This window comes from Heloderma suspectum, chromosome 2 (genome assembly GCF_057233095.1).
Source record: "Heloderma suspectum isolate Gila_16-S chromosome 2, 16-S_ref, whole genome shotgun sequence".
Lineage (NCBI taxonomy): Eukaryota > Metazoa > Chordata > Lepidosauria > Squamata > Helodermatidae > Heloderma > Heloderma suspectum.
The window spans coordinates 224,250,847-224,267,114 of record NC_139459.1 but is presented as its reverse complement, the minus strand read 5'-3'; the positions used below and the strand labels follow the sequence as shown (position 1 = coordinate 224,267,114).

The window sequence follows — 16,268 nt, the reverse complement described above, 5'->3', positions numbered from 1 at the left end:
GGAGCTTCTTCAGGAGCCTCTTCAGGAACTCACTGCTACTTCCCACAGATTATGGTACCAATATGTTTTGCCCCATGGGGCAAATAGCTTTAGAGGATAGGTGTGCAAACAGCATGGGGTAGAGGGTTAAAAACACACACCTCCCCAAGCATCATGGTTCCCATTTGATTTGCTCCCCCCCCCCTTGGTGCAGCAGCTATTAAGCTTTTTTAAAAGTAGGAGGTCTGCTCACCAATCATATCTAAAGGTAAAGGTGTCCCCAACCAGTCGTGTCCGGCTCTAGGGTGTGGTGCTCATCTCCGTTTCTAAGCCAAAGAGACAGCGCTGTCCGAAGACGCTTTTTGGTCATGTGGCCGGCATGACTGAACACCGAGGTGCACGGAACGCTGTTACCTTTCCCGCCGAGGCGGTACCTATTTATCTAGTTGCAATTTCTTGCTTTCGAACTGCTAGGTTGGCAGAAGCTGGGACTGAAGACGGGAGCTCACTTCGTCACGCAGCACTCGGGTCTCGAACTGCTGTCCTGCTGACCTTCCGGTCTGCAATTCAGCGTCTTAACCACTAAGCCACCGCAGCCCCACCAATCATATCTAGTTGTCCCCAATTTGAAACAACAACAACCCAGGAGCAAAAGGAATGAAATGGCTGGGGCCTTCGGGGCACACCATGCATCTCTGGTGGCAGGGCAGGACAGAACATCAGTGGCTACTAGACTTGATGGCTATATGCTGCCTCCAGTATCAGAGGCAGTATGTCTATGTACACCAATTGCTGGGGAACACAACTGAGAGGGTGCTGTTGTGCTCATGCCCTGCTTGCGAATTTCCCATAGGCATTGGGATGGCCACTGTGTGAACAGAATGCTGGATGAGATAGACCCTTGGTCTGATCCAGCAGGGCTGCTCTTATATTCTTGTAAGAAGAATGATCTGCTTGATCTGCTGAATGAGCCTGGTTGTGTTTATAATTCCAGAGGTGCTTCCCTGTGGGGGAGTTGGGAGGCAGAGCCCTCTGGGGGCTCCTTCACACTGAGCTTTTATCCTGCGATTGAGATTGCTCCTTCACAGAAGTTTGCGGGCTCTTTACATGACGCTGTGATCATTCAAGGCGTCTCCTGCAGGAAATGTCCTTTGTTCCATTTTTAAATAGATCACAGATAATGAGCTATCAAATTACCCCATTGTGTTCCGTGTTCTGCTTCAGTTTCCTCCGTCAAGAGAGTTAAAGCTGGAAGAAGAGGAGTGAGATCACTGAAAGATAATGGAAGACTCAGATACAGGGAGAAGGAGGGAGAAAGGAGAGGGCGGAAAGGAAGCCGGTGAAAAAGGGAGTTGTGATCTTGTATGTAACACAGAAGCAGAAAGCCCTGTTTTAAATGCAGGATTTTAGGCTGGTGTAGAGATGCCCTGGAACACCCCTTGTTTACTTCCCTTTTGCTGGCCCAGGTCAGAACAGGCTATTTGTAAGACTCTTTTCCTTCTTCTCCTAGGCTACTAGTTCCTGAAATCTTCTGTGCTTTCTTTTCTTCTTTACTGAGCTTCTATTAGTCAGAATAAGGTAACACTGGGTGGGAAAAAGAGAGGGAAAGGGAAGCATAAGCTTAGCAAAGCAACAGGAAATTGGAGGAGGGAAAAGTTTGGTCAGGGGGCTGAGGCAGCCCTAAGCTCAGGATAATCTTTGCTTCCCCTGAGTTTTAGGGTCGGGGGTTTGTCTAAAGTATTTTTCCTGTGCTGACTGTCAGAAGAAATATACATCTCATTTGTTACCCTCCTTCCCTGGTCCTGGGTGGATGAAATATTTGACCTTCTCAAAAGTAAAGAGGAGTCAGGAAAAGTCTTTGCGAGAATGCCTGGCTTGGAATTCTTTTGCCAACAGGCTTTGATGAGTGTGTTGCTCCCTCCTTGTTCAGTGATCAGCCTGAGGCTGGGAGGCATGTATCCATCATAGAGCCAGTATAGCATAGTGTCAGTTAGAGCGTTGGACTGGATTTCAGGAGACCCAGATTCAAGTCCCCACTCAGTGATGCTCGCTGGATGACTTTGGGGAAAACACTGACTCTCAGCCTAACCAACTCACAGGGTTTTTGTGGGAATAACATGGAGAGGAGGAAGAACATGTATGCTGCCTTGGGCTCCTTGGGGGAAAAGGTGGGATATAAGTGTAACAAATAATGGATGGACGGACAGACGGATGGATGGATGGGCCTGCCTAGGTGGTTGCTTGCCAAGGTACACCTTTGTTCTGGGCTCGCCCCAAGAGGACATGCATAGTGAAGGAAGTCCAGTTCTATGAGAACTGTCCTTTTCCCCCAAGGAGCCCAAGGATCTCTGGCCTAAGGAACGGGGTTCCTTTTCTCCTATGGGGTTAGGGGGGATCTGACAACTGCACCAACTGCTGTTCACTCCAAGTGGGGCCAGAATGCATAGCAGGACTTCACTAAAGAATGTAGCTGAAATATCAAGATAAAAACCAAAGAGAGCCATGCTGGTCCATAAGTAAAAAAAGAAATCCAAAATCTGCAGGGCACGGGGTAGGAAGCAATACCTTTATTAGGACCAACTGAACTGTCACAAAATATTGTGCAAGCTGTTGGTTTCTCCAGAACTCTTCATCAGGCTAGGTGTTATAAGAGGCAGGGGATGGGGCAAGAGAGGGAAACATTCAAACATTAGGTCAGATCTTCTGTCCATGGGATCTGCAGTATAGACTCAGTTTTGCAATAGTGATTGCAGACTGAATGAGTCACTGGTAGGTGTTGCAGGTATCAGAAAACATCCATTCTGGGACAGAGACACAATGGCTGAGAGTCCCATTGCTGAAAACACAAAGACAGGCTGCAACTCAGATCTTGCTGATCCAAAGGAAGCTGTACAACTCAAACTGTCTCCATCAGGGAAGCAAGTAATGGGTGGGTGGTAAGGAGGATGTGAGAGCTCCATGCTGATTTCTTTCTGAAACCTCACATCTGGCCCCTGGCCTGAAAAAGGTTGAGATGTCAGTGCTCCCCTCCCCTCTTATCTGTCTCTCACACATTCACACAGCTTGATGTGGTTTTCGGTGGGAAAGTTACTTGGGCATGGGGTTTGGTGGCTTTACACACCTCTCAGGGAGGCTCCAGGCTGAGTGAGCATGTGTAGGCTAAGTCTTTGGGCCTGGCACAAACAGAGGGGAATGTGGGGTTACTGTTACAGCACCATTCAAAATTAAATAGAGAGCTGCAGTCTGCCAAACTGATTACAAATCAGTTTGAGAAATTGGTTTTCCCCTACTCCTACCCCCCCCCCCGGCCTCTCATGCACTCAGCTCTTCAGCCCAAGGACTTTCTGTTTTTGCTTCCCTTTTCTCATCCTCCAGCTCCCTCTCCACTAACAGCACATGGCCCCTCCTGGTTCTGGTGAGGTTTTTCTCCAGCTCCCCTCCGTCTTTGGCTCTGCCTTATTTCAGCTTCTTGCCTCCCCCAGTTCTGAGGTCCCTGCCTATTCTGCCCTCTTCTTTGGGGGCACAGCCTAGTTGCTTCCTAACCTCCCTGTCCCTTAGATTCCCGGCTCCATTGTTAACACTACAAAACACATCTGGATGGTTTTTCTCTCTCCCACCAGTGATGGGATTGGATTGCAAGCTCTCATTCAAATGTTGAACAGAAATAATTGAGATTGATCTGCAAACTTCCTAAGGCTAGGTTTGTTCATCCCTAGCTTATAAGAATGTGTGATTCCATTGCCTCATTACCTCATTTGTTGGAGGTCTGTGGTGCTGTCTCTGGGGTTCTTTTTAGTTTATTGCTCAGTGCTTTTGAAACCCTCATTACTCACTGCACTGTTGTCTTCGTTTGATAGCAATAGAGATCTGATGTTTTCTGAGTGGTAGTTTTAACTGAGCAGACACTTAACCTCTTTCAAAAGATAATGTGTCTCATTACCTAGCAAATGCAGTATGTAAACAGCCATTTATCTTAATTGGTGGTAATGCACAAAGCTGGAAGGTTAAGTATAATGTTGCAAACACACTGTGATGTTTCCAGGCTGCAGGGAGTATTGTGCAGATTCTTGCTGCCAGCAAGGTGCCACTGTGATGCTACAGTACATGTGTCAAGAAGCTCTAAGAGGCTACATTCCAGTGGTGGGTGGAGCCAAAGGCAAAAGGGGGCAGGGCCAAAATACCAAATATACTAGTGTATTTTAGCTTAAAGCTGTTACCACCCATAGCTAAGCCTTAGGGGAGGCATTTCAGCCTTTTAGAATGGCAAAGAAACAGTGCAAAAGCCAGGAAACCACCCAGTGATCAGTGACTGGGGGAAGGGAAAGGGGTGGGATTGGGAGCCCAGGCAGGCGGGATGTGGCCTGTGGACCTGAGGTTTGATAGCCCTGTGCTACAGTAACAGCCTTGCTATAGAAGATGCTGTCTGGCACACATGTCTGTTTGCATGTGGCTTTGAGGCTTCCTGTTTCTGACTTGAGGCATCTGGGTGCTTGTGAAATAAGACAGTATTTTCTGTCCTGTACAACTGGAATGTCTGCTTAAGCAGCCTGTGGATAAAGGCACCATTGCCTCAGGCTGCATTTGGTTCTCCATTCAGCATATTGTGTTCCTTAAACACAGTCTGGATATGTTCTGCTGAATGGGCAGGTCATAATACGGGCCAATATATCAGCTGAAGCCACTGGGGTTCCAGGCCATAGATCAAGGTTTGCATGCTGCCTTCATTGACATGGTGTGCACATCATGGCAAATTGTAGGTTAATTAACTCATTATTTGCCATGCATCTCTCATGTGCTCCTCACTTCCACTTTTAATCAACAACCCACAATTGGCCAGGTCTTGGGTTGTGAGCATGACATGTGAACCTGGAGTACTGGGTTATTAAGGGGCTAAATAACCCAGTGGTTAACCCATGGTTTGTTGAGAACCATGTCAATGAGGGAAGCATGCAAACCTTGATCTATGGCCTTTTACCCCAGTAGCTTAAGCCACCAGCACAGTATCATCTACGCTAATTGGCAACAGCTCTTCAGAGGGGGGGAGAGGACTTTCCCAGAACCTGCAAACTTATCATTTGAGCAGGAGATGCTGGGGATGGAGTCCTCTTAATGCAAAGCATGTGCCCTACCACTGAGCCCTCTCCCTTTTTGACACCACTTCTCCACAGTTATTTGCTTTAAATATTTCTGAATTGCCTCTCCACTCAATGTGTGCTTTACAATAAAACCACAAACCCAATAAAGTAGAACAATTCCAAACAAAACTAAAACAAAATTGATAAAATACATAACAACAAACCCTTCTAAAAATCAAAGAGAAGTCTTAATCAGTATAAGCTCAGTGGAACCATATTGCTTTTACCCGCTGCCTAAAGGCCACTTATGAGGGAGCCAACCTAACTTCCATGGGAAGGGACTTCCACAACTGGGGTGCTGCTACACAGAAGGTCCTGTCTCTGGTCCCCACCAACCTCACCTCAGGGCCTCATATGAAGAACATAGGCTGCAAACTTCCAAGGGTTTGTAGATGCCACCCCCTTCTTCCTGCACACAGAATTTTCACTCCTCTCTGTGTGTAATCACACAGGCTTTTGATGATGCATCATGTGCCTGCCTACTAAGGAAAGCTGTGTGTGCAGTTTTATCTTGATCCTGCAAACTATACAGAGTAGCTTATTTGTCTGATCATGTGGGGGATATAGTAGTTTATAAGCTACTGTGAGTCGCCTATAAACTACCATGGCTTAAAGTGACATGCGAACCTGACCACTGAGTTGTAAAAAGCAAACACGGAATTTCACTGTTTTATGGATATTGAGGCAATTATCACAGAAAAGATGCAGGGGGTTGTTTGTTTGTTTGCTGCCCTGGAGAATAAAATGTAGTATTAGATAGAAATGAAGTTGTAATCCTTTCATTTGTGCAAATTTCGCAAATGAAAAAAATGTGAGAAATCACTTTGTGTCCAAATATCTTGCAAAGTTTAGAAGGAGCAGATCTTTCTACACAATAACAACACCAAGTGATTGTCTAAGCTTTGGTACGCCACCAGCTGCATTGAGGCTGTGTTGGTTGAGCTCTTCTGAACGTTGTCTCACATGGAAGGCTGAGTTGACCCCAAAATACAGAAGAGAGTGGAACAGATGCTTCCCATTGCTGCTTTAACAAAGCTTACACTTAAAGGGCTTATGAGAGTTCACAGGATTCTCCTCCCCACAGGGGTCTGCTTCCCATCCGCTATTCACTTTCTAGAGATGTATGTAAGAAAGTGGCTGATGGTGCAGCTTTTGTAATGAGTAACCAGACATGAATCTAAGACATGTGCTTGGCAAACCAGCTTTTGGGAGGCTTGCCAGATGGATGTACCGGATATGCAGCTGGTCATGCATGTATTATCAAGATGTCTGCCTTCAACCCTTTTTCTGGACTCTGCCCTATGGTTACTTTGATAATGTGAACAGGAAAAAACCAACGTGATAAGTGATCCTGAGTTACTGTAGTCCTTTCAGAAAGACTTTGGGGATTCTGTTTGTCTTTGAGTGGACCTGGATGTTTGAGGAAGAATAGAACTTCGGATTTGTTTGTCACTTGAATGTGTAGGTCCCAGCTAATGAGCCATCATGTATTTATCTCTGAATGAGTGTCTTGCAGTTGGGACCTATATTAATTGAATAAGTAAAGCAAGGCAAATTTCAAAGGGAAGAACCCCAAGGAAGTATGACAGATAAAGGTTCAAAGCATTGGAAGGGACCTCACAGATTACGCATTTCAGCCCAGGGATCCACTGATTTCTTAATCTGGTCAGCAGCCATGGCCTTCTCTGAAGTCTTGAGGAAGTTTCTCTGATCGTTGGCTGTCTTTGGTGAGGCCTTGAAATCAGTAAGAAGTTTGGCTGTTTCCCTATGTTCTCCAAGGTGCAGCACAATAGGGACAAGCCCCCCTCCCATCCTTTCCCAGGCTCACCATATGATATGAATTATTAAGCGGAGTGGTTTGACGGACATCATACAATAAATCATGACTTTGCTGAATAATTTCCAGGCCTGGGAGGCTGAACTCTGTGGTTTTGCTTGTATCTCTGCTGTCAGTAACCTCATCAATTTGATTGTGTTGTTTAAACTTGATTATTTTTATATCTTTCAGCTCTAAAGAGATCCTTTGAGGTTGAAGAAGTAGATCAGCCACCGAATTCTTCCACTCCACAAAGACGAACACCCAACCCTCTTGTTCGGTCTGCGGTGTCCAGCTCCACACAGAAATTCCAGGAGCTTGGCACCAGGAATTCAGAGACTCCTTCCAGACATGTGGAGTCTCCAGCACAAAGGTCTCCCAAGTCCTCTCTGAGGAGAGTTGAGCTCTCTGGACCAAAACATCCTGAGACAGTGTCCAGAAGAACAGAAATCTCCATTGATATCTCATCAAAGCAAGTGGAGAACTCCACTTCAGGAGCATCAAGATTTGGCCTCAAGAGAGCAGATGTGCTGGGGCACAAGCCCCCTGAGACTGCTCCCAGAAGGACTGAGATCAATATAGGTAAGCCCCAGGACCAAGCTCTTCGCAGAATGGAAGGCCCCTCAAAGATCCCTGAACCAACACAGCGCAGAGTTGAAGCTACTAGTCCACCTGTACCTGATGTTGCCACCAAACGTGTGGAGATCCAGGTAGCAAAATCTTCAGAGGTTCCAGTACCACCAGTCAGGCAGACTGAAAATGTGGAGCTTTTCCCAACCAATCAGCATCTGCCACCAGAACCAAAGCTACAGTCGGCAGTGACTGAAAGTTCACCCAAAAGCCAAGAAGGTAAGAAGAAGAGGGCTTGAAGTTTTTTTGCATTGTGCACTTCTTTGTTCTGCCACCCACAAGGGTATAGTCAGTTACTGTTTTGGAGGTGCAGCCTTAGTGCCTTGGCTCATGGCTATTTTCACATAGCTCAACTTAGAATTTTTCTAGTATTAGGGGGTTGGGATCAATTTTGTGTGCTGTATATTAAATGAATGGGCCGTAAGCATGTCTGTATATTAATTGTGAAATGGGCCAGCATTCAAGTTTACTGTGGACTTTTGTAGATGAATTGTGTACCTCTTGCTTGCCACTGGATCTCTCTGTTGGTTCATCTGTTGTTTAGTTGTGCATTTTATATGTTACAGCATTGGCTCGGTAGAGGCACTGTCTCTTTGCTTGGTAGAATAGAGGTGAAAGGGAATCCTTCAGACAGCATCAATATGGATTGCATTAGGGTTGTTTTGCTTGGTGCATTTTGTATGAGGACTGTCTATCTATCTCTGTCTGTCTGTCTATCTATCTATCTATCTATCTATCTATCTATCTATCTATCTATCTATCATTACATTCATATCCTTCCATTTTCTTCCTGCAAGTTGGAACCCAAGGCAACTTACATGAGCCTCCTCCTCTCCATTTCATCTTCACAACAACCGGTTCTGTGAGATAGGTTAGGCTGAGAGTCAGTGACTAGCTCAAAGTTACCCAGTGAGTTTCATGGCCAAGTAGGGACAAGAACCCGGATTTCCCGCATCCCAGTCTAACACTCTAACCACTACACCACACTGGCTGTTATAAGGTTCCAAATTTTCCATGGCTTGCTTTGTATGAAATCATTGTAAACTCATCCTCTATTTGAAGTGACATTAAGTCTTAGACATTAATAGAAAGCCATGGACTTCTGTAGTAGTAGCCTCAAGGGGTCTCACTGGGGTTATTTTTTTGGATGAGTCCTCCATTCTCCTTCAGGCAAGCAGGCAGATAGATGATACAGAAATGTTGCATTTAAGCCCTGTTCAGGTGTTCCCCTATACATGTTCAGCATTGCATGAGTGGGGAGAGCAGGGAGATACTCATCAGCCCTGCTTCCTCCATGTCTTCCCAAAGGCTTGGCCCCGCAGCCCACAATGCTTTGGCGATGACCTTCTGTAGTAGGGATCCTGCTGTTCCCATGTACAACCCACTTGTGATTTAGTGCGCTGCGCAATCAGAACTCTAAATCATGCAGGGAGCCCACACAAGCAGGGAAGCCTCCCCACTGCTGGGGATGTGACACAAAGAGCCAGGCCAATGAGTGCATCCCTGCTCTCCCCCCTTATGTGATGGGAACATGTGAGGGGGGGATGCCTGAGCAAGGCTTTTTTTGCAAAGAGATTGAAAAATGTTCATGTATTTTCCCCAAATCTTGGAGTTGTGATATGACTTGATCATGACACCCACAATTTTGCATTGCTAAAGGAGAGGGCTAAGAAGAAGCCCAGGTGAGTACACAGAGTCAGGTATCAGATCTCCTAAAAATGTTCTGGGTCTGTTTGCCAAGTGGGAAGGGTGAGACGTCTGTTACTGACACTCACTGCCAAGCAGTGTCTCTAATAGGAGGTGTGCTCTGCCTCCCTCTTTCTGGAGTAACTTCTCCCTCTCTATATTCAAGGAAAACTTTTCCTGCACAGAGTGCCTAGATGACACCATACTGGTTGCCTTTGGCTGCCATTCATGGAGCTGATGGCAGCCTTTCCCAGTGTTTGCATGTTTTCCTCCCATTCTAAAAGGTTGAAATGCCACTCCAAAGACATAGGTGCTGGCAGGAAGAGCTTTAAGCTAATATATGCTGGTATTGGGGGCATTTTGATCCCACCCTTTTTGCCTTTTGCCCTTCCCCATTTGCCTTTGGCTCCTCTCACCACTGGAATGCATGCAGCCCTCAAGAGCTTCTTGAAAACTGAACTTGGGCCTTGAGCTGAAGAAGGTTCAAAACCTCATTTTAGTTGTACATCTGAACTTGGCAGTTGCCGATCTCAAGGCACTGCATATAATTATGTTGGACATTGCCTATGACATTCTTCCTCTAGAAGTTAAGCCCTGTTACATCTCTGTAACTCCTCCTGTGCTCCATCTTAAAACTATTATAAACTGCAGACTTTGGGGAAACATCACATCCAGCTTTTTCACACACACACACCCTTGTGCTGATCATACAGCGCTGATGAAGAGTTCTGGAGAACTCAAAAGCTTGCTTATGACTTTCTAACATTTTGGTTGGTCTTAATAAAAGGCATGACCATACTCTGGCTTTTGGATCTTTTCCAACAGACCTATATAGCTACCTCCAATTGTTGTGTACTTTGGAAAATGGCTCATTTAGCAATTGAGGAGCTTTCTTGGACCAACATGGCTACCTACAGCTTCTGTATTATTAGTACTGTGATTTATCTTCTGAACCCTGCTGTGACAAGTTTGCTTCAGAGCACTTGATTTGGAATCAGAGGTGAGACTGGGAACTGGAGTATCCTGACTCCTAGGTGGTAACCCAGACAAAGCCTTGCAGTTGAACAGGATGAGAATATTTTGGGGGCTATATTTGCCTTGGTCCATCTTTTGAGCTTCCAAAGAAGGGTACATCTGATATACTTTTTAAAAATTCTAGCCCTGGAAACATCTCACTTAAGGAATGCGTTCAGCCAACAAGGTTGTGATGTGCATGTGGTCTGCACAGCATTCCGTTCTTCATGATGCTTTGGTATGCAGAATCATTTTACTGTGGCAAACAAATCAAATGAAAAACAGCCTCTCCCATTAGCAAAATCCAGGATCCTTTCCCCTCTGGCCCCTGCCACTGCCTCTCACCAGTTGCTTTCCTGTTCTGTCTTGTTTTCAGTTTCAGTTAGTCCAGTTAAATCTCCTGTTCTCCCTCTTTGCTACCAAGTTCTGTTTTATTTCCCTCTTTATTTGCTTTAAAGAGGCCATTATACTTCCCACCCTAAAGCTTCAGAGAATTTTCCATTCTCTGCTCACTGATCCCCCTTTTTCTCTCTCCTGCCAAGTATAGTTCTCCTGCCCAAGTTAAGGTCTTCCTCCTCTTGCCCAATCCATGGAACATGCTGCATTTCGGTTAATAATTAGAGGGAAGTGCCCCTTCCTATGGTTGGGTGCTCAGACAGACAGGCTTCCTCCACCATTTCTCTCTTTCTCTATTGAGCATCTTAGGCTCTGCCATGCTATGTGACAAAAGCCAGCTGGGGCTTTTGTAACTCTCTCTGGGCATGTGGTTGGAATCACTCCTTCTCATGGTTCCCATCCAGTTGTTTTCTCCCTTCGCAGCTTGGGGCTCCCAGCACTCAAGATGTCTCTGCAATGTGTCAGCCTAGTTTTCTGTTTCATATTGCCACAACATCTTGGAATATGTCTGAAGGGTTTTGCACAGTGCTAAATCCCTGCTTCTGATTATTGGACAGAAGGTTTGGTTGGGGTTGTTTTGGCTCAGCAACACTTGGAGGCATGGGGAGGCATCCCTTGCTACTTCCAGTTTTTGTCCTTGGCTGTTCTTGAACTCCCATAGCTGGACTATTCCTCATCACTCATACTCTGGAATTTGGAGATGTGTGTTGCAGTTATAAGTCCTTTGTGTGATCACCACAGAACTCTCCAAACCAGCCCTTTCCCTACTAAAGCGCAATACAGAAGAATTGTGCTCCATTGAATGACTGAGAAGGTATCTGCTTTCTTTGGGCATCTCTACACCAGCCTAAATCCTGCATTTAAAATGGGGCTTTCTGCTTCCATTTTAAATGCAGGATCATGACGACTCCCGTTTTCACCCGCTTCCTTTCCCCCCTTCCCTTTCCCCCTCCTTCTCCCCATATCTGAGTCTTCCATCATCTTTCATTGATCTGGCTCCTCTTCTTGCCGCTTTTCCTCTTTTCATGGAGGGAACTCAAGCGGAACACAAGGGGGTAATTTGATAGCTTGTTATCTGCGATCTATTTAAAAATGGAACAAAGGACATTTCCTGCAGGAGATGCCTTGAATGATCACAGCATCGTGTAAAGAGCCCGCAAACGTCTGTAATTGAGCCATCTCAATAGTAGGATAAAAGCTCCATGTGAAGGACCCCTTTATATCTAAGTTTTGCATGAAGACAAAACAAGGTCTCATTCAAGCTTCCCATAGAGCAGAGGTGGGCAACTTGTTGCGCTTGAGATGTTTTTGGTCCCCTTCACCAGGCTACCCTGGCTAGGGCTGATGGGAGTTGTAGCATTTGAGGCAAAAAGTGAACCAGGAGAACATCTGGCTCCTCCTTATTTACATATAAACAAACTAAATGGAGACAAAACTATATTCATCTTAACATAACACAAGTTACCAGCAGAGTGGAGATCAGCATCACACAAGACTGAGCTCTTCATTGGAGTCTAGAGACACAGAGCCCAAGTCACAGAGTCCAGGAACAGCTGCCTGGAAGAGAGGAGTGGAGTTTGGTTGAAAAGGGGCTCCGACATGTTGAAAAGGGGCTCCGACATCGCAGGACAGCTGCTAAGAGTAAGGCTCGAACAATGGCGGCAGCTGTCTGGCAGGAGATTTAAAGCATGAGACAGCCTCATTCAGTGAGATGAATACAAAGGGGGCTTTCAGTTCTAAAGAGGCCCTGTGTAAGAGCTAGGAAACGAAGGCAAGGGGAGACAAAAGGTCCCCCTTGCACACCTGTAGCTGCTGCTCTCTGCTCAGAATTATGGCCCAGGAGCAGAGGTAGCAGTGCTGCTTCTGTTTCGCTAAAGCTACCCCGGCTCCAATATATCTTCCCTCTCTTCCCCGCCACCTCATCTTTCTCTCATCCAGCTTTGTTGTTCACACTGCCTCTTCCTCCTCCATTGTGGAGCATCCCCTTGTCCTCCTGGGCCCGATGAAAGTTGGCCACCATAATTTCATGGATAAAATAACACAAAATGAAAGGGGTCTTGCTATCAAGTGCTACAATCGGTTTCCAAAGTTCCTTCACAAACGTTCCAGGACTAACAGTCATAGCCTGTAGAGAACTACAATTTGGCTCCAAATCACGCAATTCCTGCACTTGTGTTCATTGTTTGCAGGATGCCTCAGCATTTTGTTTTCAGATTATTTCCATTTTAAGATGGTAATGGGCGAAGTTCTTGCATATTTTAATTAGATAAGAACATTGCTCTGTATGAAAGTCTCGGGTTACACAAAAGCATGCTGGGACCAAGAAGCAATGGAAAAGTTTACAATGAAAAAATAAAATCCCTCCATAAGTGCCTGATACCTGTCTCCAGCACTGATCAGAAGGTACAGGTACCTTGAGTAGAAAGCAGAAATAAATAAATACAAACATTTAGGGCACAATCCGATGCATGTTTAGACAGAAAAAAGTCCTATAATTCCCATCACTGCTGGCTGGGGAATGCTGGGAGTTTTTTTCTGTCTACACGTGCATAGGATTGCATCTTTAATTGGAGTGCAGTCTAGGACTTCTGTGCCAAATCTCTTTCTAGACCCAGATAACTTTTCTAACCTTTCTGCACCCTTATGCCATGCCTGTAACAGTCCCCTTCTCCAAATTATATGCATATAATTTGTAGTCAGACATTGACAGGCAATAAAAATCTACTGTTAGCAAAGACCACATACTAACAGGCCCTCTGCTCACTTACCAAGACTGGCACAACGGCCATGGTTTAGGTTTTTCCCCTCTTTAAAAGCAGTTGGCTGTTCTTCATTCTAAGTTGGGGGCCATAGAATCATAAAATAGTAGGGTTGGAAGGGGCCTACAAGGCCATCAAGTCCAACCCCCTGCTCACTGCAGGAATCCAGGTCAGAGCATCCCTGACAGATGGCTGTCCAGCCTCGTCTTGAATGCCTACAGTGTGGGAGAGCCCACCACCTCCCTAGGTGGGTGGGTTATGTCCTCAAATCAGTACTTCAGATGGGGGAGGGGGTAGACAACCTGGTGCACTCCAGATAGTTTGGACTGTAACTCCCAGCATCACCAAACAGCATAGCCAATGATAAGGGATTATGAGAGTTGTAGTCCGAAACATTTGGAGGGCACCAGGCTGCCTACCCCTGCTCATTTCATTATCTCCCTCTGGACCTGGGGATGCTAGAGCAAAGGGTGGTGTGGCTCTCCTCCACACTATTTTCTTGGTGCTGCTGCTGTTTCAGTCCTATTATTTTATAACATTTATAGCCTGCCTTCCCACAAAAAAAGACACCAGTGTCCAAAAATGATGCTTTTGTGTCAAAACACATACCAGTGTTGTGTGGAAACTTGCTGAACTGCTCATCCAACTACCTAGCTCTTTGTGTGTCATGGATATGGTCATTGCAGCATCTGAATTACTGAAGATGAAATTGGTCCCACCAGGCAGTGGAGAAATAGGGAGACTGAGTCTTGTTGCCGGGAGCCCTGCTGATAGAACCCTAGGGACATGGGTATCAACAAAGCCATGGCTCACAATGTTTTATGGCCTGAACATATTTAAAAATGGAAAGCAATGAGGTTGCATTTTTCACCCCAGATTTACTTTGGAATTCTCTCAAAAGATGTCAGAGTGCCACAGAAGGTCCTAACCCAGAAAGGTCCTAACCTTCTCTGGCTCTAAACCCTGGAACAGTATAACAAACTGTATAAGCTGGTGGTTTCTTGTATTGACTGCAGTCATCTTCTAGGCAAGAATGCTTGGCTTCCAGCCTCCCCCACCCCCCATTTCTCCACAGTAACTTTCTGTGGCATTTTATTTGCTTTGAAGGCATTAAAGACACACAGTGTTGTGACTTGTGCATTCATGAAATAACCAAAGGGGAACATTTTAAGAACAACTGGCTGCCCAGCACAAAAGAGTGAATAAGCCAGGCCTCCACCATGGATGAAATGTGCCCCCTGACTTCTGATTAACCAAGAGAGTGATGACAGTTTAGTGGCTGGGCTTCTTGAAGCTTAAGTGAGGCCTAATAATAATGAGGAGAGCGCAGCTGCCGGGATGCTTACGTTGAGGTCAGAAGTTCCCTCCTTTCCATCTTTCTGAAGTGTTCTTTTTGGAGACAAGCATCTGCCAGGGTTAGTGCTAGGTGTATTTTAAGGAGAGCTGAAGTGGAAACCACCTTCACCACACAGACAGCCCCCCCCCCCCGAATTCATGAACTTCATTCACATCTGTACAAAACCACTTGTATGTCTGTGTGTCTTTGGCTCCTCATGATGATCTCTTGATTCATTTTGTCTTGCCTTTTTTTCTAACCATGAGGCCTTTCTGACCATGAAAGTCTCCCCCCCACCCCATGTTGCTCAGCAGTTGTCCTGGGTGGAGCTACATGTTATACAACAAGGGTGGGAAACTTTTTACCGTGAGGATTACATTCTCTTGTGGGTAATCTTCCCGGTGCTACATGCCAGCAATGGGCAGGGCCCAAGCCACATACTCCCCCCACCCCATCCACACACATATCCTCCCCCTCCTCCGCCCCTGCAATATTCTTACACGCACACACACACTGTCCCTATGCAACGATTAGGCTTGAAAAAAGCTTTCCATTTGAGACAGAGACTTTTAAAGAACCTCAATTGCTGTGGGAGGGGGAAGGGAGAATTTTGAGGGGGGTCACAGCACATGGATAGGGCAGGCTAAAGTTAATTCCCCCTCCCCAACTACAAACCTTCCCTCCCAATTGCAAGTGGAGCCAACAGGAGAGGTTTTTCCCCCAACCTAACTGCTGCGGGGTACAATGGTCGAGGAAGGGAGACAGTGGCCTGGTGCAGGAGTTCCCCACCCCTGTCATAAAAGATACGGAATTACTGTTGCTTGTTTTTCTTCTCTCTCTCCTTCATAAACAAAACACAATATAACATCCGTTTTGAGGTCATTTGTTTTCCCTGATATATTTGTTCAATTGATGTTAATGTCTGTGATGACTTTGATATTAAACTTCACCACTCTTCTAATGTTTCTGCGTAGAAAATGGCCTAGTTATTTGATATAAATGTTGTACATTTAAAAGGCCAATTCTCTGTTATAGGACTGATGAGTTCTCTTCCCAGTCTCAGTTTTGAGATGCCTCTCCAAAATTCGTTATCCCTTTGCATAGGGTAGGAAGTGAACCTTCTGGGTTAGAGAGCACAATAATGGCAACTTGTCTGCATAGAACATTAGTTTAAATTCTTGGTCTTGAATTGTAATACTTTTTATGCTCTCGAACTGTCTAATGGCACAGGCTAATGGCTCGAGCTGTATCATATAACGTGGAACAGAGGACAGCCTTGCCTAGTCCCACAAGCTGATGGGAACATTCTGATTGTAAAATGTGTGTTATGACCCTTGAGATGGGTACCTATAAAGAAGCTTAATCCAGTCAATAAAGTGTTGGGGGTGGTCGGAAGGCACTACCAGACACACATACTTGATTTCTAGATTTGGGCTGCCTGGCTTATGGATTCCCATTTTTGTTCTAACAGCAAAGCTGCCTGTAGAGGCGTATATATTCTCCCTGTCTGTCAAGTT

At 45.6% G+C, this 16,268-nt stretch overlaps 1 protein-coding gene across 5 annotated transcripts in view; it reads left to right on the top strand.

Annotated features, from left to right (window-relative positions):
• SEPTIN9 (septin 9) overlaps window positions 1-16,268 on the top strand; it is a 297,608-nt gene that overhangs the window by 164,804 nt on the left and 116,536 nt on the right. For all 5 annotated transcript variants that reach the window (XR_014788313.1, XM_084838240.1, XM_084838239.1 and 2 more), the window contains one exon: window positions 7,123-7,779. Coding sequence is in view for 4 of the 5 variants with exons in the window: in XM_084838240.1 (XP_084694366.1) it covers window positions 7,123-7,779 (657 nt within the window). In the remaining variant the exon portion in view is untranslated. The remainder of the gene's footprint in view (window positions 1-7,122; window positions 7,780-16,268) is intronic.